A 22336-nucleotide genomic window follows, 5' to 3' on the forward strand; every position below is an offset into this window, starting at 1 on the left:
AGAGGGGGGGGGGGGGTGACTGAGACTGCTGCATGGAGGAGGCCTTGGGTTCAATCCCCAGTATTTTTTAAAAAAATTATGTTTAATAAAGGTTGAACCCATCAGGGTCACTTAAGACAGATGAAGACAGGTGCACAGGGTCGGGTGTGGTGGGTGGGGGAGGGGCAGCGATTCCACGTCCCTTCTAGGCAAGTCACGCAGAAAATGTGGAAAACGAGTTTATAACAATAGGATGGGGAAGACTCTGTGTATGAAAGACCAAAGTCCCCAACGGGACCAAGGGCCGGAGGTCTTGGCGGGGCTGGGCGGGCCGCAGGGAGAAGAGGCCAAGGTCCCGCGGACAGCCCATCCCCCGCGCCGCAGCTCCCAAGCGGGCGCTTGGCACTCACCCGCTTCCATAGACAAAGAGCCCTCCGGGCAGCTCCGCCCCCTTGGCGCCGCGGCCACTGCCTGTCTGGACAGGGGCGGGAGAAGGTGCTGACAGTCCTGGCGCCTGAGCCAATGACGCCCGATGACGGAGCCCTGGGGCTGGACCAGCTCCGAGCGCCGGGCTAGGCCAAACAGCTGTGGGCCCACCGGGCTCCGCGTCCTAGCGCGCATGCGCCACGCCGGGCCGATCACTCCCGGAGTTCGGCAGCGAAGTTCACCTGCCGGGCGACTCTGCCTTTCACCTAGGTGCTGTAGACGCACTACGCCCGGATCTCTTCCCTCAGAATTTCCTGTCCCGAGAGCCCCAAGGTGGACGACACCAGGACCTGGCCCACAGCCCTTGTCAATCAGAAACGTCTGCCCGGTGCAGATGTCATTACTTCGTCTGCAAGGGGAGACAACTCAGCTGACCTTCATCCCATCCTGGTCCCACCCCCGCATCCCCTACCTGCCAATTTTACATCGATGAATCTCATATACTAGTTACAGGTCCACTGAATAGACTCGGTATGTGTGTGTGTGTGTGTGTATGCCTGTGTGTAGAGACCAGAGGAGGACAATCACTGTCTTCATTTATTCACTTGAGACAGGGTCTCTCACTGAAACTGGAACTGACTGGCATCCATCAAGCACCAGTGACCCTGTCTCCCTGCTCCAGGGCTGGGATTACAGGCTCATGGTGGGTGCAGGGGATCTGAACTCAGGCATTTAATTAAAAAATTATTTTTATTTTATGTATATTGCCTGCATGCATATAAATGCCTCTCCATGTCATGTAATGTCTTCAGAGATCAGAAGAGGGTGTAGGATTCCCCTGGAACTGGAGTTACAGATGTTTTTAGCTGCCATGTGGGTGCTGAGACTCAAACAAGGATTCTCTGCAAGAGCAGCCATTGCTCTTAATTGCTGAGCCATATCTCCAGCCCTGATTTCAAGTCTTTATGATTGTATAGCGAGCACTCCTTACTCATTGAGCCATCTCCCCAGACTCCTAGCCTAATTGTTTTTGAGACATGGTTTCATGTAGCCCATGCTGGCCTTGAACTCCTTATGTATCCAAGGATGACTTTTTTTTTTTTTTTTTTTTTTGACAGCCTCTCACTTTGTAACTCTGGCTGGCCTGGAACTTGCTATGTAGACCAGGTTGACCTGGAACTCATAGAGATCTGCTTACCTCTGCTTCCTGAGTGCTGGAATTAAAGCTGTGTCCCTCCATGCCTAGCCCCCAAGAATGATTTTGAACTTCTAATCCTCCTGCCTCTACCTTCAAAGTGCTGGGATTACAGATGTGGACCACCATGCCAATTTTATGTGGTGCTGAGGATCAAACCAAGGATTTCCTGTATGCTAGGCAAGCACTTTGACAAAGGTTCTGCCTCTTCCCAAGCTTTTCATGGGTAGGGTCCTACTTTCAGAGCACCTTTCCTATTGTTCCAGCACAAAGCAGGGAGTTTCTCTTTAACAATCACAGCCAAGGCCAGGCATGGTAGCGCATGCCTTTAATCCCAGCACTTGGAAGGCAGAGCCAAGTGGATCTCTTGTGAGTTCAAGGCCAGCCTGGCCTACATAATGAGTTCCAGGTCAGCTGGGGCTACAGGGAACTAACTCTCTCTCTCTCTCTCTCTCTCTCTCTCTCTCTCTCTCTCTCTCAAAATCACAGCCTGTTTTTTAGCACTTGCCTCTGTTGCAACTTTAAACCTGTTTGTGCCTTTTCTGTCTCTTAACTGTACATTTTCTGTACCTTTCTGTCCAACTTTTTTCTCTTTTTCAGTATAGACCTGGGTAATTGCAATAAACAGTATCCATGCCACAGTGCCAATGTTTTCCTGTCTTGAAATTTCTTCCACTAAACATTAGTCCATTACCTTTAAATTCAACCTCCTAAGTCCCCATAGCATAGGCAAAATTTAGCCATATTCTTGGCTAGAATGTCATAGGAATGGCCCCTAGCCAAGGTCCTGATAGAGTTCTCCAACCCCTCTGAAGCCCCATGAGCTGGGCCTACATTGTTCACCTTTGTCTCAGCATTCGCCAAGCGCCTGATGGAATGGCTCATTGAGCTCTGCTCACAGTATGCGAGGGCTTTTCTAGCTGGAAGTTCCAAAGTCTTCCACATTTCTGCCACAAACCAGTTCCAAAGGCCCAAGAACCATATGGTCAGGTTTCACAGCAACTGTCTCCCACTTCTCCATACCAATTTCCCACATTAGTTACTTTTTCTGTTGCTGTAATTTAAGGGCATGGAGAATTGGCTTATCAGTTAAGGGTACTGGCTGCTCTTGCAGAAGACCCAGGTTCCATTCCTAGCACTCACCTGGCAGTTAACCATCCATAACTCCAGTTCTAGGGGAGCCAATGCTCCCTTCTGACCTCTGCAGACATTGAATGTGCTTGGTGTACATGCAGGCAAACACTCATAAGCATAAAATAAAAACAAATTAAAAAGCAATTTAAGGGAACAAGTGTTCATTTTGGCTCTCAGTTTGAGGTTATAACCAACCATGGTGGGACAGTCACAGTGGTGGGACTTGAGGTAACTGGTCACATTGCATCTGCTGTCCAGGAGCACACTGTGATGAATACTGCTGTTCAAATACAGTTCTCTTTTATGCAGAGCAGGACCTAAGGCTAGGAAATGATGCAGCCCACTTTTAGGAGGGTCCTCACACCTCAACCTAGTCAAGATGATTCCTCACAGAAATGCCCAGAGGCCAACCTAATCTAGATAATGCTTCACAGGCAAAACCAGAGACTAACTTTATCTAGATAATCCTTCTCAGGCACGACCATAGGCTCTTTTCTTAGGTGATTCTAGGTCCTGTTGGGTGGACAATCAATATAAACCATCACACTTACCATAATAGGCTATACCCTCAAACTATGAGTCAAAATAAACCCGTAAGACAGGGTTTCCCTGTAGTCCCAGCTGGCCTGGAACTCACTGTGTAGACTAAGTTGACCTTGATCTCACATCCACCTGCCTCTGCTTCCTGAGTGCTGGAATTAAAGGCATGTACCACCATGACTGGTTTATATGTTGTTAAGGATCCGTAAAATTCCCTAAATTGACCACTCGGATACTAAGTCTCAGTAAAAAGGAGCACTTTATTGGAACCAACTGGTTGGGGACGCAGACAGTCTCGGGAGCTGTGCTGTGACCCTGAACAGTGAAAACCCAGGGCTTTTAAGCAGAAAAACCACAAAAAACACAAAGCAGGGTCTGTCCATAGTAACTATACAGAGAAAGGATTGGAACAATCTAGGGCTGATTTCCAGAGTCTTTACCTATACAGCCATTGGCTGTCTTACCTGGGGCATGACATTCTTTCTCTTCTGCCCTGGATTATTTCCATAGAGACCATACACAGATGTATCAAGTATACTGTCATTGGCTAGCTCACCTGGGGCAGAACGTTCTATCTCTTCTGCCCCAGACCATTTCCATAGAAATCACAAGCAGATACCAGGAAAGGGTTCGAACAATGAAGGGAATTTCCAGAGTCAGGTGGAGGGTAGTTTTTTCTCAGAGGATAGGGAGGGGGGTCTGAGGGGCACTCTCTTTCAATGTGTATATATGTGTGGTACTAGGGCTTGAACTGAGGGTCTCATGCAATTAAAGATGTGCACCACTACACCTGGCAAAAATAAACTCTTAAGTGGCTTTTGTTGGATATTGACACAGCAAAATAATAGGAGGGGTTTCTGACCACTAGTGTAGTTCAAAGTCAAACAATAGCTTCCTTCTCAAGGTGTCTTCCGGCTTCAGCACTCTGAGGGTTCCTCAGGAGATGATGAGAAAGCCTTTTCTGAAGTAAGACAACCATTCAGATTTCAGATTTCAGGTTACTTGCTGTCCTGTGAGGCTTGTGAAACTTTCCCAGAGCTAGGATTATCAGTATCCATACTGATGAGATTATGCTGGACTCTCTCTTCCCTGCTTATCCCAGCAAAAATGAGACTCCCCTCGCCCCCATAGATAGGGAGCCAGGGTGACAGATACCAGGATAATTCGTTTCTCTTTCTATGGGATTGCAGTCATGTTTCTGAATCTTGCGAGTGTCCAGTCTCTTGTTGATTTCCAGGGTCACTCCCCGCAGAATGCAGCTATATACTGGTTCTTTGTGAGGAAAAAGGTGGCAACTGGTGGATGCCTCTGTTCTGCCACCTGACATCAAGGAGCTCTTTGTTCTCATTATCCTTACCTTCTGTCTTTTCCTTTGCCTTCATCTCCTCCTCCTCCTCCTTCTTTCTTTCTTTTTTTTTTTTTTTTTGAGACAGCGTCTCCCTGTAGCCCCAGCTGTCCTGGAACTCACTATGTAGACCAGGTTGGCCTCAACTCACAAAGATCCGCCTGCCTCTGCCTCCCAAGTGCTGGGATTAAAGGTGTGTGCCACCACGCCTGGCTTTTTCCAGATAGTTTTACCCATTTCAGCCTGTCCTGGAACAGGACAAGCTGGCTTCCAATTTGTCATCTTTCTTACTTGACTGGGATTATTGGTGTGTGCTACTAAGCCTGGCCCTATTCATTCATTCATTCATTCATTCTTTCTTTTTTTTTCTTTTTTTTTTTTTGAGACAGGGTCTCCCTGTAGCCCCAGCTGCCTAGAACTCTCTATATAGACCAGGCTGGCCTTGAACTCACAAAGATCTGCCTATCTCTACCTTCCAAGTGCTGTGATTAAAGGAGTGTACCATCACACCTGGCCTCTTTCTTTTTTTCTTTCTGAAACCCTGGTTGACCATGAACTCATGGTAGTCCTGTTTCAATCTACTGAGACTATAGGCATGAATCTCCAAAACTGTCATTTTGGCATAAGGATTATTTTGAAGGGGGTTATTTTGAGAAACTGCAGACATAGGAGGAAGTCTGGAAGAAAAAGTAGTGGATTCAGTGTTTAGCCACTATGGTGGACAATGAGTGAATTTACCTTTCAGATCAGAACAAGAGTAGTTTATTGACTACACTGCAAGAAGACAGTAAGCTTGTTATTAACAACCTATGCAGTTATTTTTCTTTCTTTGTTTCTTTCCTCTCTCTCTCTCTCTCTCTCTCTCTCTCTCCCTCTCTCTCTGTCTTTTTGAGACTGGATCTCCCTGTAGCCCCAGCTGGCCTTGAACTCACAGAGCTCTACCTGTCTCTGTCTCCCAAGTGCTGGGATTAAAGGTGTGAGCCACCACATCAGGCCACAGTTATTTGTCTTGATGTTACAAAACACTTCATTTCCAAGACAGTCTTTGAAGTACCCAAGACTGAACAACCAATGTTTGTCACTTGTCTTTGAAATTAAAAATCTTTCATATAAGTGTAGTGACTATTTTTCTTGTAATTCAATCATAAAACTTGATTTCTTCAAGACAACCATCATGTTTATATACAACATAAGTGCTTTATGGCTAACTCACTTTCCTTTGTTTCTTTTTTAGTGAGCATAGTGAATAACAGATAATTAACAGAATTTGTGTCAGGCACTGAAGAAAGCAACAGTAAATTTATCCAACATTGCTTCTGAATCACCAGTGTGAACTTTAACATATTGTAAAAGGCAAAGCATATCTTAGCATGGGCACTCTGAAAGAGTTTTAAGATTATCTAGGGGCATAGCCACTTTTTTATCAAGATAGGATCTTCCTATAACCCCAGTTGACCTGGGACTTGCTGTTTACCAGGCGGTCTTGATCTCACAGAGATCCACCTGCCTCTGCCTCCTGAATGCTGGGATTAAAGGCATGCACCACCACACCCAGCTTTCACAACTTCTTATAATTACCCACTCTCAAAATTCGAAGTTCAGCATCAGATTTGGTGATGTATGCTTATAATCTCAGCACTTGGGAGGTGGAGGCAGGGGAGTCAGGAGTTTAAAATCATTCTCAGCTGGGCATGGTGGCACAGGCCTTTAATCCCAGCACGTGGGAGGCAGAGGCAGGTGGAGCTTTGTGAGTTCAAGGCCAGCCTAGCCTACATAGTAGTGAATTTCAGGCCAGCTGGGACTGGAGACCCTGTTTCCAAAACAAAAAAAGAAGTTTTAGTTTTTGAAATATTTATTGTTGATTGCAATTAAGGAATGAAAATCATGGTAACACCTAAGATTGAATTTCTACTAAATAGAAACAGAAATTTCACATGAGCTAGGGTAAACCATACGGTAGAACAAATGACTGTCTATGAGAGAGTTGTATTTAACATTAAGGAAAAATGAAATGAATTATTATACTAATGTGTATAATTATTAGGATAAATTATAAATTATACTAGTAAATTATAAATTATACTAATGTGGAATAATCCTCTGTGTATGTCAAATGGAACAGAGCCGTTCTTTGCTCTTTTGTCTGACTTTATTTTTGCTTTACCCATAGATAATATTCCTTTAAAAAACATGCCTCACATTCTTAATATCTTTGTGCTGTATTCAAAAGTAGGGTAGCATGGCCTTCTCAGGCAGCTCTGAGGCGGAATCTACAGCCCACCCTTACGTACCGTCCCTCCCTTGTTCCCAACTGTTGCAAATCCAGTGACTAGGAATTGGCCCAAATTTGTAGATAGCAGAAGGCACATCAGCTCCGGAGTCAGTTCAGACCTGTGTGCACCACGTCGCTGACACTCTGGACAAGTAAGTTAGTTTGGCGTTTCTGAGTCTGAATTTTTTTACTTGGCATGTGATAACGAAAATATGTATATAATGTTTCCTGTAAAGGTACTTCATAAATGAAGAATTTGGCTTTAGTTCAGTTCCTAAGGAACTTGGATAGATTTTATAAGCCTATTTTCCTTCTTCAAATTCTCTAATTTTTTTTCTTATCCAATTGTCGTCCTTCAATGTTCTGACTTTAATACTTCACCTGGTAAATGAATCTAGAAATGTAAGCGATTTGGAGCACTTTCCTTATGCTTTTCACCTCTTTCTCAGGATCAAAGTTCTTTAAAAAGGACACATGACTGTGTTATATATGTATGAAATGTTACAATGACATCCATTACTAGTTTAAAAATTTCATTAAAAGATGACCTTTGTAACCTGTTGATTTTGTGTGTTTATGGTTAAATGCATCACCATATACATAGACTATTATTTAATACACAGAAGCCTGGTTAGAAAGATACAACTTAAAACAAGTCAAAAGTGTGAATGAAAGATAAAATTTGTGGTGATGTCTATATTAGATTCTCATTGATCTAAATTGTATGTTAGGAATATAATCTTTGTAAGAAAAATTGAAAAAGTTTTCTCTTCATTTCAGCTTCTTCTGTCTGCCATGGCAGAAAAATCATTGACCATATCCACACAAACACCAAACCATGAAGATACAGTTAAGTATATCTTTCAAATATAGCTTTGCATTTTGTACATCAGTAAGATTGTGTGGTTTCGAAATACTAACATTATAAACTGATTCGAGTCTCGGTAAAAAGGTTTGTGTTTGAGAATGAATGAACTTTATTACTAGAAATATTTAAATATAAATGATGATTTTAATAATTATCAACATGCTTCTTGAGTCTATTGATTTTGTTTTTAGTGTAAAATATTTTTATTTAAAACACAAAGAGAGAATGAATTAAAACTCAAACCCCTAGAATTATTGCAAGCTTTGCATCACTGTGGCAAACACAGGAGAAAAGATGTGTGCATAACTACCTCCCCACCCCCACCCCTGCCATTCGTATAGCCCAGTCCCTCACCCCAAAGCCCATTGTGCTGTCCATTGTCCTGTGAGTGTGAAGGCAGGAAGCTGAGGGAAGGAGCCCCTATTATGTGTTGTAGCAGCTGGGGGACTGGCCTCTATTGAGGCCTGGTGGGGCTCTCCTAACCAGCTTCATCTGGTGGAGATCCACTAGGGGACATCACAGCATTGACTTTAAGAAATCCCTCTGGTCCCTCGCCAAACTTGGAACCTTCAGTCCAGAAGACAGACCAGTACCACCTCTAGTTGAAATCTTTGACTGCATTGTTCCCAGGGAGTAAAGACCTGTTTGCTAGCCACCAACACCTCAGTGTTCACTGCCTCAGGACCCAGCTAACCACAGAGTCATCTTCTTCCTTGAAGTCAGTACATTCCAGTGGACACTTTAAAAAAAAATTTGGTTGGGGGGTGGCAGATGGGCTAGATGGCTGTCTAGGTAAAGGGGCTTGTGGCCAAGCCTGAGGACCTGAATTCGATTCCCATGCCCTACATGGTGGAAAGAGACAGTGGACTTCTGCAAGCTGTCTTTTGATCTTCACACCTTCTATTACACAGGCTCTCCCCCCACATAAACTAAATTAAATTAAAATGTAATAGAAAACATTCTTTCTAGATAGAGTTGTATTCTGTAGCCCAGGCTGGCTTCCAGTGTGCCGCAGTCCTCTTGCTTCAGTCTCCCAGGTGCCAGTATTACAGGCATAAGACAACCACACCTGGTTCTATGGCTCTTCTGACAGGATGCCAACATAGTTCAGTCTAAGTGAGGGTTAGTTGGACAGCAGTTTGGTGCAGTTTGTTCTGCTGGAAGTTCTGTGGCCCCCTTGGAATAGAAACATGGAGAGTGGTACCTTATTCCAGAACAGTGCAGTTGGTTTTACCTTTATACAAAACATAAGCTATATAAAAACAACTATCTCTAGCGGGGGAGGTAGGTCAGTTGGCAAACTGCTTGCCTCACAACCATGAGGACCCACATTCCATGCCCAGAACCTAAGGGGAAAAAAAAGTCATGGATGGTAGCACACTGTTGTAATCCCAGTGCTGAGGAGGCTAGACAGTAGGATCCCTAGGCTCAGGTGCCAGCCAGCCTAGCCTAATCATTGAATCCCAGGCCAGTGAGGAACTGAATGATTTCCTCTGGCCTCCAAATGCACCCCCACGAACACACAGCTTTCCATGTAGCCCAGACTGGCCTTGAACTTGCTATGTATCCTAGGATGATGTTGAACTCCTGATCTTCCTGCCTCTACTTCCTATGTGCTGGGAAGGCAGGTGAGAACCACCAAGTCCAGTTTATGTGGTGCTGGTAATTGAATGAGCCCAGAGCTTTGTGCATGCTAGGCCCATACCCTACCAAATGAGCCATACCTGCCAACCCCTTTTCATATATTTATTGACAATTTGTATTTCTTTTCTTGAGAACTGTCTCTTCAACTTACTTTCCTATTTATTGATTGGGTTGATTTTTTTTTTTTGGTTCTCACTGTTTTGAGTTCTTTAGGTATTCCAGTTACTAATCCCTTGTCAGATGAATAGCTGGAGATTTTTCTCCCACTCTAGGTTGTTTCTTCACAGGGATCATTCCTTTGCTGTGCAGAAGATTTTTAATTTCATGCAATCCCACCACTCAATCCATCACCCACATCTCTGATGATCTGGGACTTAGCTCCTGCAGGAAGCTGCATGAAATGACAAACAACTTCTCATTCCCTAACTTCCTTCAGCTGGCTCCCTGAACTGCCAGTCTTTTTTTTTTTTTTTTAAAAATATTTTATTTATTATTATTTGGTCTTTTTGAGACAGGGTCTCCCTGTAGCCCCAGCTGTCCTGGAACTCACTATGTAGATCAGACTGGCCTTGAACTCACAGAGATATGCCTGCTTCTGCCTCCTGAGTGCTGGGATTAAAGGCATGTGCCACTACGGCTGGTTATTATTTATTATTTTTATTTTATGTGTATGAGTGTGTTGCTTGCATGTAAGTGCACCTGTGTCATACAATGCCCTCGGAGGACAGAAGAGGCTGTCAGATCCCCTGGAACTAGAGTTACGGACAGTTGTTAGCTGCCATGTTGGGTGCTGGGATTCAAACCTGGGTCTTCTGCAAGAACAGTTCTTAACCGCCAACCATCTCTCCAGCCCCCCTGAACTGCCAGTCTTAAAGGCAAACAGCTGTTCTTTGCCTTCTTCTGTGGCCACGCTGATGCTAAGAGCAGTGGCACTGGGAGCAGGGTGCTGCTGGATGAGCTCTGCTGACAGGGCAGGCTTCTGATACCAGCAGCTCAAAGTACCTTCCCTCAGTCCCCGACACAGCTGCCTGTGGGGGTGACACAACAGTTGTCCAGCTACTCTATAGTGGCCACTCTGAGTCACAGAAGTGGCTCATGCAGTGTAAAAGGAGAAAGCCTGGGAACCTCAGGCCCTTTTCTGTGATGCCTACCCTGTAACAGACTCAGTGCCAGGTATACTATGGACCCAACAGAGCTTCTTTGTGTGGAAAGTCTTCTTTCAATTCCATTGCTAACATGGTCTTATATGTGGCTTAGAGGGAGGTCTTAGAAGGTATCTAAGTATAGAATCTTGTGCATTGCCTGCTGATATTGAGTCCATCCCACAGGCTGTGGTTGGTGGGACACACCAGTGGAGTGCCACACAGGGGCCTACACATTGTTGGCCATGTCCTAGGTCCACGAAGATGAGCACCCTCATCTCCCAGTTCTTGTGAGTGGCACCCTCCATCATTATGTGTAGAATCACCTGTTTCCTGTAATGTAGGGCACCGTGTGAACTTAGATGGTAGGGTCAGAGTTGCTCTGAGGGGTCAACTTGGGTTCACAGGACTGTACCCCCTTATGCTGATGTGACATATCAATGGAGTTTTAGGGATGGGCATCTGTGGAGATATTGACCTTTAGGACATATGTATCCAACCACTAGCTTAGTTACAGAGCTTAGGCTCTGGGGGTTGCCATGGAGATGATGTGGGTTCCTTCTCCAAAGCTACTGTGAGGACTCTGGGTTGTTCTGAGTTGGATGTGAGCTCCTTACAAATGTGGAGCTTTCTACTAGCAGAGATTGCTAGCCTCTATGTTGATGGAATTTTCTGAAATGAACACTGGAAGAGGGGAGGGCTCCCAGATGAGGAGCTGGGATTGCATTTCCCTTCCTTATAGAGGTGGAGGCAAGTGCTGGGAGACCTCTATTCAGCCATCTTGGAATCTTATACTGAATTGTTTCACTTTTTCAGTCTTCATGTTAAAGACATGAATGGCTTATGTGCCATGTTTATGGTATGTACAGCATTCTGCCCTTGTCAGGATTCTCTTACTGGTATGTTTTCCATGTTCCAGTGCTTTCTTCTAATGTCTCTGCATTTGTCTGAAGAACTCCCATGAGCACTTCTTACAGTATAGGATGGAGAAGATACAGACTCTGCTTTCAGTACCTGGGGATGTCTTCTTTCCTCTCTCTCTAAAGGATAGCTGGGACACCTGAGTTATTTATTTATTTTTATTTTGTGTATGAGTGTTTTGCAAGAATGTGCGTAGATGCATCACATGCATGCAATGCCCATGGAGGCCAGAAGAAAGTGTCAGATCCCCTGGAACTGGAGTTACTGAGGTTGTTAGCCACCTTGTGGGTGGTTGGAAGCGAACCCCGGTCCTCTGCCTGAGCAGCCAGTGCTCTCAACTGCTGAGCCATCTTGACAGCCCATCTCTGAGAGTTTTTTTTTATCTTCTTAGGTGTTTGATGAAATCTGTGCATTGAACGATTATGTACTTATTATAGTCTTTGTGATGTGATTTTGTTGATACTTTTTTTGGTCGTTCTCTGAACTTGTAATCACTTCTATTTCAGCAGGAGGTGGCACTCTAAGCCCATTTGCCATAAATCTGCTGCAGTGTTTGTTCTGTGTCAGCACTAGAGGGCGATCCAAGCTAGGGTTGTTCTAAACCTGAAGTTGATGTGTTGAATGCTGTGGGAGGGGAAACGGGATACTCAGAAAGTGGCAGTCTGTCTTTCCCGTGGACATCATCATGGGCCCAGGGAAGGTCCAGACGTCTTTGTAGCCAGACTCCGCAGGATTCTTCCCAGGTCATGAGGGTGGGGTGGGGGGTGGGATCTGTCCCAATCTTCTGTGCCAGGTTCACAGCTCCTGATACTGCAAAGCTCTGTCACATATGGAGCTCACACCCTGCCAAATCTGCATGTCACTGGAGCAGAACCAAGGCTCACACTATGGGTGACCTAGTGTTGAGATGGACTTATGACTCAAGACTGCTACACCCAATCACAGATGAGGAAATGGAAGTCCAATAGACTGGGGTGACAGATTTCCAGACCCTGCAGCTGTTCCAGAGGCTCCATCTGGGGGCACTTGCTCAGGATGGGCTGTTATAGTTTGCCCAGTGCTAGCTTTTACTCACCTGGCACTGGATTCCAAGGTGAAGTCCTGCTTATTACCCTGTGGAGCTGTCAGTGAATGGAATTTTGCCTCATAATATGCCTGAGGTTGGGCATTGCTGGTGAAGGTAGGTTATCATGGCTGCTGCTAAGCTGATTCATCTCTGCAGATACCTGCACATCAGGCTTGTGTGGCAGCTGGCAGGGCTGCAGCCCCAAACAAAGTACATCCCACTGGGGCATGTCATGGAGAATTTTTCAGCTATGAAGAAAAATGTATCACATCTTGACTCATATGTGGAAATTAAAACAAAATAAGTTACCACCAAATAGACTAGGGATTGGAAGAGTGTTGGAGTATGGGGAGAACTGAGGGGGACTGAAGGCAGGACAGACAGACACGATCAATGCATGTGTATGTGTGTGTGGGAATATCACAGTGAATATCATTAATCTGTATAATTAATATGTGTTACTATTAAGAGGAGCTGCAGTGAACACATCTTCGTTAACCTTTGTGAATTTTTATAATTTGGGAGAGATTTTCATGAGTGATTAATAATTATTGCTGGGCTGAAGAGATGGCTCAGCAATTAAGAGCACTGACTGCTTTGGCAGAGGACCCGAGTTCAATTCCCAGCACCCACATGGCGGCTATGAACTGTCCAGGGGAATCTGATGCCCTCTTCTCACCTCCGCAGCATTGCAGGACATGGTATACTCACATACATGCAGGCAGTACATTCATACACATAAAATAAAAACAATAAAAAAGTTATTGCCCAAATATAGTATTTCTTTTTTTTTCTTTTCTTTTTTTTTTTCAGTCTTTTTGAGACAGGGTCTGGCCTGGAACTCACTATGTAGACCAGGCTGGCCTTGAGCTCACAGAGGTCCTCCTGCCTCTGCCTCCCAAGTGCTGGGACTACAGGTGTGCGCCACTACACCTGGCCTATAGTATTTCTTCTTAAAAGATATTTTCTTTATTATTTTTATTTTATGCGTATGTGTATTGCCTGCATGTATATACGTGCACCCATGTCATGCATGAGTTCAAGGCCAACTTGGTCTACATATCTAGTTCAAGGCCAGTTGGGGCTACAGGGAAACACTGTCCCAAAAAAGACACACAAGAAAAGTAACCAGTATTATACTTTAGGTATAATACTGATGTATATTTCTTCTTTTAAAATATTTTATTTAAGGCTGAGAGGTGGCTCAGTGGTTGGGAGCACTCACTGCTCTTGCAGAGGATCTGGGTTCGATTCCAGCCAGCTGGGGCTACAGGAAGACCCTGTCTCAAAAAGACAAAAAAAAAAAGATTTATTTTTATTTATGTGTCTGTGTGTATGTATGTGTGTGTATGTGTAGATACCTGAGAAAGCCAGAAGGAATGTCAGATCTCCTGGAGCTGGGGTTACAGGCAATTTTGAACTACCATCTTGCATGCTGGGAACTGAGCTCTCGTCCTCTTAAAAAACAGCAAGCACTTAACTGCTGAGTCATCTCTCCAGCCCCACAACCCATTTGCTTAGATTTATATTTCAAATTAATTTTGACTCTGTCATGTATATAAAGATGTAATTTTAAAACTCTGAAATGTGTTTATTGGGGTGATTTTCTACTCATCTTGATTCATGCTGGTTTTACTGCTTCTTCCTCTTGAAGGAACATCTTTCTGTAAGCCTTGCTTTTCAGCCCGTAGGATGACAGAAGACAGTGGAGCAGCCACTATACACCACTACTGTTTGTGAATGGCTAAAGACCATGGTGATTTTATAGTGTCCTGGGCATTTCACATTCATGAAAAGGGAATTGGGGCTCTGTACCAGGCACCTTTAATATTTTCTCTTCTCTTCTGGAGAGGATTGAAGGTCCTTTGTGAGAGGCATATTCTTGTGTGGAGATCGTCACTGCTGGAAAATGATGGAATTTTTTTTGTGGGGGGGAGCCAGGGTCTCACTACATAACCCTGTCTGATCTGGAATTCACTATGTAGACCAGGTTGGCCTTGAACTCACAGTGATCCGCCTATCTATTCTGCCTCTGCCTCCCAAGTGCTGGGATTAAAAGAGTGCACCAAGGAGCTGGAGAGATGGCTCAGCAGTTAAGAGCACTGATTGTTCTTGCAGGGGATCTGGGTTTGATTTCCAGCACCCAAATGGCAACTAACAATCATCCGTAACTCCAGTTCCAGGGTGATCTGACACCCTCTTCTGACCTGTGTGGGCATTGCACAACATGGGTATACTTAGATACGTGAAGGCAATACACTCATACACAACAAAATAAAAATAAATTAAATATTGGGACTGGAGAGTTGGCTCAGTGATTAAGAGTACTGACTGCTCTTGCAGAGGACCCAGGTTCGATTCCCAGCACCCACATGGCGGCTACACACCGTCCTTAACTCCAGTTCCAGGGGACCGATGCCCTTTTCTGACTTCCTCCGGCATTGCATGACACGAGTGCACTTATACACATTCAGGCAATACATTCATACACATAAAATAAAATAATAAAATAAAATACTTTTTTTTGTCTTTTTGAGTTAGGGTCTCCCTGTAGCCCCAGCTGTCCTGGAACTCACTATGTAGACTAGGCTGGCCTTGAACTCACAGAGATCCACCTGCTTCTGCCTCCCAAGTGCAAGGATTAAAGGCATGCGCCACTACGCCCGGCATAAAATACTTTTAAAAGATTTAAAAATGTTTTTAAAAGTGTGCATCAACAGGGTACACTGTCACTGATTTTCTTAATTTTTTTTTTTCCTTTAGATGAAATCTCATGTAGCCAGGCTGGTTTCCAACTCACTATGTAGTGGAGGTTGGCCTTGAACTCCCGGTCCTCCTCCACTCCCTGAGCGCTGAGATTATAGTTGTGCACCATCACATCTGGCATAGGTTTTCTTAATATATTTAGACACTGAAAAGATGAAATAATGTTAAAATTTTTCTTTTAACATAGAAAAGTCATTACTATTTTAGAATGACGCACTGGAGTTTCTTGTGGTGTTTTCTTATATCTTTTAAAGTTTAGAAACATATCCTCTTAGAGTGTGATCAGAGGTTGATTTAGCTTATTTATAGCAATAACATCAACATCTGTGTGTGAGTTTTTTTGTTTTTTTTTTGTACAAATTCACTTAATACGTTTGTGTAGATAATCCAGGGCAACCAGTCCTAATTTCTTTAGCATATTATAATTACTATTGTCCTTTCAAATGGCTTTGTTTCCTCTTCTAACTAGGACCCTTTGAAACAAAATGAGAACATTCGTTGCTTAACTACTCTCAGCCATTTTGGGTTTGAATGTTTGCCTACCCAGTTGGTGAACAGATCTATCCATAAAGGATTCTCTTTCAATATTCTCTGTGTGGGTAAGTGCCCAACACTACATTTAAATTATTGCTTCATTTTTCCCCTTCTCATTTTAACTGATATCAAACAGCATAATATTGGTGCTGTTTTAAAAAATATTTTATTTATTTATATTTTTAAATTTTTTTTTCATTTGATAATTAGAGCTCTGAAGTGATTTTACTTTTTATTTCCTTGACTTTAAGCCAATCATGAAATTTCACAGTGATTTCTGGGGTGGGGGCAGAAAGAAGGCGGTGTTCAGAATGACAGGGGCTGTGGGGCAGCCATCCATGGAGGTGGCCTGAGGAGGTAGAGGCAGGGCAGGCCTCATTGGGGCAGTTGGAGGAGCACAGACTGCCCGGCTGGCAGGTAGGTGATGTTCCGAGAACTAGAGAGTTGGTAGGCAATGTCCTCGGCAGCTTCCAGCTTGCGCAGCTCAATCAGGCCATCGCCTGCAGTGGCCAGGGAGTTGGCAATCAGCTCAGCCGTCTTGGAGTCACCCTCGGCAGAGATGATGGCTACCTTCTGCTGCTGCTCAGCCTTTTCCACCACAAATCTGGCCCCCTCTGCTTCCTCCTGAGCCACCTGCTTGGCTTCCACAGCTTCTGTGACTCCTTCCCGAAGGTCAGATGTGTCAGGCAAACGTCATCCAGGATGAGCCCAAAGTTTGCTGCTCGCTCTGTGAGGTCATCGCTCACCTGTCTGGAATCCAGCTCTCTTTGGGTGATCAGTTCTCCAGCATCAAAAGGATCTCAGTGGTGATAGATGGCAGTACGCGCTCATCATAGTCCTCTCCGATGCTGGTGTAGATCCGAGGGAGCTGACTTGCAAACAAGCCTGAAGAGGATGCATAATGTGATGTTGATATTCTGCAAATCTTTGCTACAAGTGATGACTGGTACGTTCCCAGGTCGAGAGCAGTAGTCAAAGATAATTGGTTTCTGTACCCAAGGGATGAGAAAGTGAGTCCCTTCCCCGACAACGATGTCTTATACCCCATGAAATCGGTCAAAGATGACAGCTCTGTGCTCAGCATCCACATTATACCAGGCAGAGTTCACCACGGCGTCCTGCGACGGCTACGGCCAGGCCCAACTTCCTGATGGACTCAAATACTTTGGCAGCCGTGTTTCCTACTGCTGGACACACTCACACCTGCATTCAGTCTGACCTCCACATGAATTCTCCTATTTATTTTTATTTTTTAAGCTCAAGTATTTTGCCTGCACATATGTAAGTGCACCATGTGAGTGTCTGGCATCCTAGGGGGCCAGAAGAGGGTGTTGACTCCCCTGGAAATGGAGTTAAGGATTGGTGTTAGCGGCCATTTAGGTGTGGGGAACCAAATCCAGGTCCTCTGGAAGAATAATAGTAAGTGCTCTTAACTGCTGAGTCATCTTTCCTGCCCCATGCTGCTAATTCAAGACAGTTTATATCTGTGTTGGTTTCCATTGTCTTAGCCACATTATTTAAACATTTAAAAACATTTCGTCCAGGAGTGATGGTGCATGCTTTGAAAAAATTGTTTTGATTTATTTTATTTGTATTTTATGTGTAGGAATGTATTGCCTGCATGTATGCAGGTACACACTGTGTGAAGTCAGAAGAAGATGTCAGATCCCCTGGAACTGGATTGTTGTTAGACACCATGTGGGTCCTGAGAAGTGAACCCCAGTCCTCTGCAATAGCATCCAATGCTCTTTTTTCTTTTTTTAATATTTTATTATTTTACATGTATGCGTGTATTGCTTGCATGTAGGTAAGTGCACCTGTGTTGTGCAATGTCCTCGGAGGTCAAAAGAGGCTCTTGAATTCCCTGGGACTGGACTTACAGACAGTTGTTAGCTGCCATGTGGGTGCTGGGATTCGAACCCGGGTCTTCTGCAAGAACAGTGTTCTTAACCACTGAGCCATCTCTGTAGCCCCAGCATCCAGTGCTCTTAACCATTGAGCCACTTTCAAAGTTCCTCCATCCCCCTATTTTATCTTATTTTTTTGAGGCAGGTGGAGCCCTCTGAGTTTGAGGCCAACCTGGTCTACATAGCAAGTTTCAGGTCAGTCAAAGCTACATAGTGAGACCCTGTCTAAAAAAATTTTTTAATTAAAAACATTTCAGTGTTCAAAATCTGATATAGCTTAGTAAATTTTCTTTCTTTACTGTGTTAGTGACTAAGGGAGTCATATTAGTTATGTGCTCTCAGGGACATCCCAGGGTGTCCCTTCATTTATGTACTGGAAGTAAATATTATTTTTAATAGCCAAATTTTAATTATATAGATTTATGGAATATAATGTGGTGTTTTGATATTTGTATGTAGCATGGAATGATTAAATCAAGCTAATTAGTATATCCAGCTCCTACTTATCCATCATTTTATAGTGAGACATTTGAAATTCATTCTGTAGTTACTTTGAAATGTGTGTTTTTGTTAACTATAGTCACCCTTACTTTTGGGGCTGGAGGGATGGCTCAGCAGTTAAGAGCACTGACTGCTCTTGCAGAGGACCTGGGTTTGAGTCCCACCACCCACATGGTGACTACGAACTCTACGAACTATCCTTAACTCCAGTTCCAGGGGAATCTGAAGCTCTCTTCTGAGGCAATACACTCATATACATAAAATAAAAACAAAAAATAAACAAACAAAAAACCTTTTGTCTATTTGAACCTTTGTACCTGCTTTTATCAATGAATCTCCATTCCGGTTGACAGCCTCTCCTTATAATTCCTCCTTTAATTTGACTTTTGTCAATGAATCTCTAGTCCATCTTGACAACACCTCCTTATTTTGCCCTTTAATTTAGACTTTTGGATCTATTTAAACCACTGTCGATGTTTTAGAACAGTCCTATACCTCTGTGATGATGTGTCTGTTTATTATAGGAGAAACTGGACTTGGAAAAACAACACTGATTAACACCCTGTTCAATACTAATTTGAAAGAGAACAAGTCCTCCCATTTTTACTCAAAGGTTGGACTTAAAGTTAAGACATATGAACTTCAGGAAAGAAATATTCCACTGAAATTGACTGTTGTGAAAACAGTGGGGTATGGCGATCAAATAAACAAAGAAGCCAGGTTAGTATTTTCTTATTTTTAAATTAATTTTTTTTGGTCTTTTTTTGAGTCTCCCTGTAGCCCCAGCTGGCCTGAAACTCACTGTGTAGGCCAGGCTGGCCTTGAACTGCCTGTCTCTGCCTTCCAAATGCAATTTTTAATTAATTTTTAAAGTTAGTATGAAGTAATGGGTTTTATTTTGGTGTGTTTTCTTATTTTAATTAAAGTCTTTCTCATTCCAAGGTATTACCTTCATTTTCCTAGACTAAATTGTAATACTAGTCTATAGTAGTTGATGTCTTTCCTTCTAGATTTTAACTCTTTCCTAAGTAAGCAATGATCTCATGAAATGGGCGTGTTTATATACCTAATATAGTTGTCTTATTTTTTTTCCAAGATTTTAGATTAACCAATTTCAAAAATATCTGAGCTGGGTATGCTGACACACACTTGTAATCCCAGCATTTGAGAGGCAAGGGCAGAAGGACCACCATGAATCTGTGGTCAGCCTCAGCTGCACAGGGAGTCCCAGCCTAGCTTGGGTTGTAGCGTAAGACCTCGTCTCAAACAACAGTAAAAGCAACAAGAATCTGTTTACCAACTTTCTACTAGCTTTAGTTCCTTGTTTCTCTTCTAAAATTAATAGACTTTAATAGTTCCTTATCAGATTTAAATGAGCTGTGATGGAGGGAAACAATTGTGACAGAAATAGTTTTAGATTCGTATTCCTATTTAAAAAATAAAAATTAAAAAATTATTAATTTTATCTACAACCCTATTTCCCCCCAAATAAGGACACCTTCGGGATTGGGACATGGAATATACCATACACTCTACCACTGAGATACACCTCCAACCTGGAGTTATTATTACTTTTAATCTTTTTGAGATAGGGTCTTCCTGTAGCCCCAGCTGGTCTGGAACTCACTATGTAGACCAGACTGGTCTCAATCTCACAGAGATCTGCCTGCCTCTGCTTCCTCAGTGCTGGGATTAAAGGGGTGGGCCACCATTCTTGGCCAACCTGGAGTTATTTTTGTATAGATAGGAAATGAGAAAATTTTATCAAGTGGAAAACCACTTAGTGCACATATTGTGTGTTAGATAGTGAGAAATCAGTTTGTGATTTTACCAATTTGTTATGCTAAATGTTTAAATAATATTTTTTTAAAGCTACCAACCAGTAATTGACTACCTAGATGCTCAGTTTGAGGCATATCTTCAAGAAGAACTGAAGATTAAGCGCTCCTTGATTGACTATCATGATTCTCGTATCCATGTGTGCCTTTACTTCATTGCACCCACAGGACATTCTCTGAAGTCCCTGGACCTGTTAACGATGAAGAGCATTGACAGAAAGGTGGGTTTGGTAATCGCATCAGTCTTTCAAGATATAATAGGTGTTTTAAGATAACAGCGTATTTTGAAGCATTTCATTTACATAAAATTGCCATTTATTTATTTATTTGTTTATTTATTTATGTTTTTTGAGACAGGGTCTCCCTATAGTCCCAGCTAGCGTAAAATGCACTATGTAGATCAGGCTGGCCTTGATTTCAGAGATTTGCCTGCCTCTGTCCCTGTGCTGGGACTAAAGGAGAGTGACACCATACCTGGATTTTTTTTTTTTTTGTCTTTTCAAGGGTCTCAAGACAGGGTCTACCTGTAGCCCCAGCTGTCCTGGAACTCACTGTGTAGACCAGGCTGGCCTTGAACTCACAGAGATCTGCCTGCTTCTGCCTCCCGAATGCTGGGATTAAAGGCATGCGCCACCACGCCTAGCAGATTGTTATTTTTTAATATGTGCATATATGTTAACATTTTTTTCTGTTAATCTTGAAAGTACTTGAATGAATTTTCTAGGGTTTCCCTAAGAAAATGCCTTTGAGTGGATGATTTAAGCAATAAAAGTTGGGGCTGGAGAGATGGCTCAGCAGTTAAGAGCACTAGCTGCTTTTGCAGAGGAAACAGGTTCAATTCCCAGCACCCACATGGCAGATAACAAACGTCCATAACTCCAGTTCCAGGGGATCCAACACTTTCTTCTGACCTCCATGGGTACTACACGGCACAGGTGCACTTACATACATGCAGGCAATATACTCCTACACATAAAACAAAAATAATAAATAAAATATTTTAAAAACAATAAAAGTTTTTTTCTTTAGTTGTGGAAGCTAGATGATCAAGATGTCAGTAAATTTTATTTCTTCTGGAAACTCTCTTCTGGGCTTGCAGATGGCTGCTTCTTTACTTTTTTCTTTTTAATCATGTGGCCTTTCTTCTGACGTCTCTATGTCCAACATTCTATTTTTAAAAAAAATTTTGAGACAGGATCTCATGTAGCACAGGCTGGCCCTGAACTCCTGATCTTCCCATTTACCTCCCAAATGCTGAGATTTTAGGTGTGCACTGTTATGCTAAGCTAAATTTCTCCTTCATTTAAGGATGATGACTAAACTAGATTTAGACCCCATCGTGGCAGGCTTATTTTAATTTAAAGTTTCTCTCTATAATTATAACTACATTCATAGATATCGAGAATTAGGACTTCCATATTTGGGGTGAGGGCAACTCAACATTTGATAGACTTCAGCTTTAGTTTATATTCTAGTAAATTTAATTAAGAGTGATGCCTGTTTAGAACTTGGCATAGTGCCACTCCTGTAAGCCGGCATTTAAGAGGCTAAGATAGGAGAAAACTTTGAGTTTGAGACCAGCCTGGGTTGGTAGTGAGATCTTCTCTCAAAAACAAACAAGGGGCTAGAGAGATGGCTCAGTGGTTAAGAGCACCAGCTGTTCTTGCAGAAGACCCAGGTTTGATTCCCGGCACCCACATGGTGGCTCACAACCATCTATAATTCCAGTTCCAGGGGAATCCAACGCCCTCTTCTGACTCTGCAGGCATTGCACAACATGGGTGCACTTACATACATGCAGACAATACACTCATACACATAAAAATAAAAAAATAAAAAACAAAAAACCAAAACAGCAGTGATAATAACAGAAAACAAAAAATAACTTACCTGTTTTGAAAGGGAGATATAGGGAAAACACTAAAGTAAAACTAATTTTTCTGTGATTAAATTCGAATCAGATCACAGCCATTTGTCTGTATTTGAAAAACTGAATTTACTATATGGTTCTATAGAATAATCCCATGAACCTTTGACTGTTGCCGTTGATGGAATGAAATCTGAAGCTTTTCTGATTTTGGTTACAAAGTCCTGTTAGAGAGGACTCAGAATGCAGACCATGCAGGCCATTGCTGCCTGATACATGGAAAGGATCTCAAAGCATGGTTCTTTTTAGCAGTACCCTGAGAGACACCAAGAGACATGTGGACTCCTCTCCTCTCCTCTCCTCTCCTCTCCTCTCCTCTCCTCTCCTCTCC

General features: G+C 43.0%; 2 protein-coding genes and 1 pseudogene across 2 annotated transcripts in view; 1 reads left to right on the forward strand and 2 right to left on the reverse strand.

Moving 5' to 3' along the window:
* Window positions 1-10792, reverse strand: part of Znf713 (zinc finger protein 713) — a 28653-nt gene extending 17861 nt beyond the window's left edge. Inside the window, exons 1-3 of the mRNA XM_008839170.3 lie at window positions 10779-10792; window positions 10285-10431; window positions 390-814 (exon numbers count right to left, since the gene is read on the reverse strand). Of these exons, the coding sequence (XP_008837392.3) occupies window positions 390-814; window positions 10285-10431; window positions 10779-10792 (586 nt within the window). The remainder of the gene's footprint in view (window positions 1-389; window positions 815-10284; window positions 10432-10778) is intronic.
* Window positions 10793-10809: 17 nt separating this feature from the next.
* The window catches only part of Septin14 (septin 14), a 26667-nt gene continuing 15140 nt past the window's right edge, over window positions 10810-22336 (forward strand). The window contains exons 1-5 of the mRNA XM_017799653.1: window positions 10810-10835; window positions 11362-11404; window positions 15768-15897; window positions 18765-18960; window positions 20113-20299. Coding sequence (XP_017655142.1) covers window positions 10810-10835; window positions 11362-11404; window positions 15768-15897; window positions 18765-18960; window positions 20113-20299 — 582 coding nt within the window. The remainder of the gene's footprint in view (window positions 10836-11361; window positions 11405-15767; window positions 15898-18764; window positions 18961-20112; window positions 20300-22336) is intronic.
* Window positions 16208-17332, reverse strand: LOC103738960 (annotated as a pseudogene).

The sequence above is a fragment of the Nannospalax galili genome, unplaced genomic scaffold (assembly GCF_000622305.1).
Source record: "Nannospalax galili isolate Female #2095 unplaced genomic scaffold, S.galili_v1.0 scaffold899, whole genome shotgun sequence".
In the NCBI taxonomy this organism is placed as follows: domain Eukaryota; kingdom Metazoa; phylum Chordata; class Mammalia; order Rodentia; family Spalacidae; genus Nannospalax; species Nannospalax galili.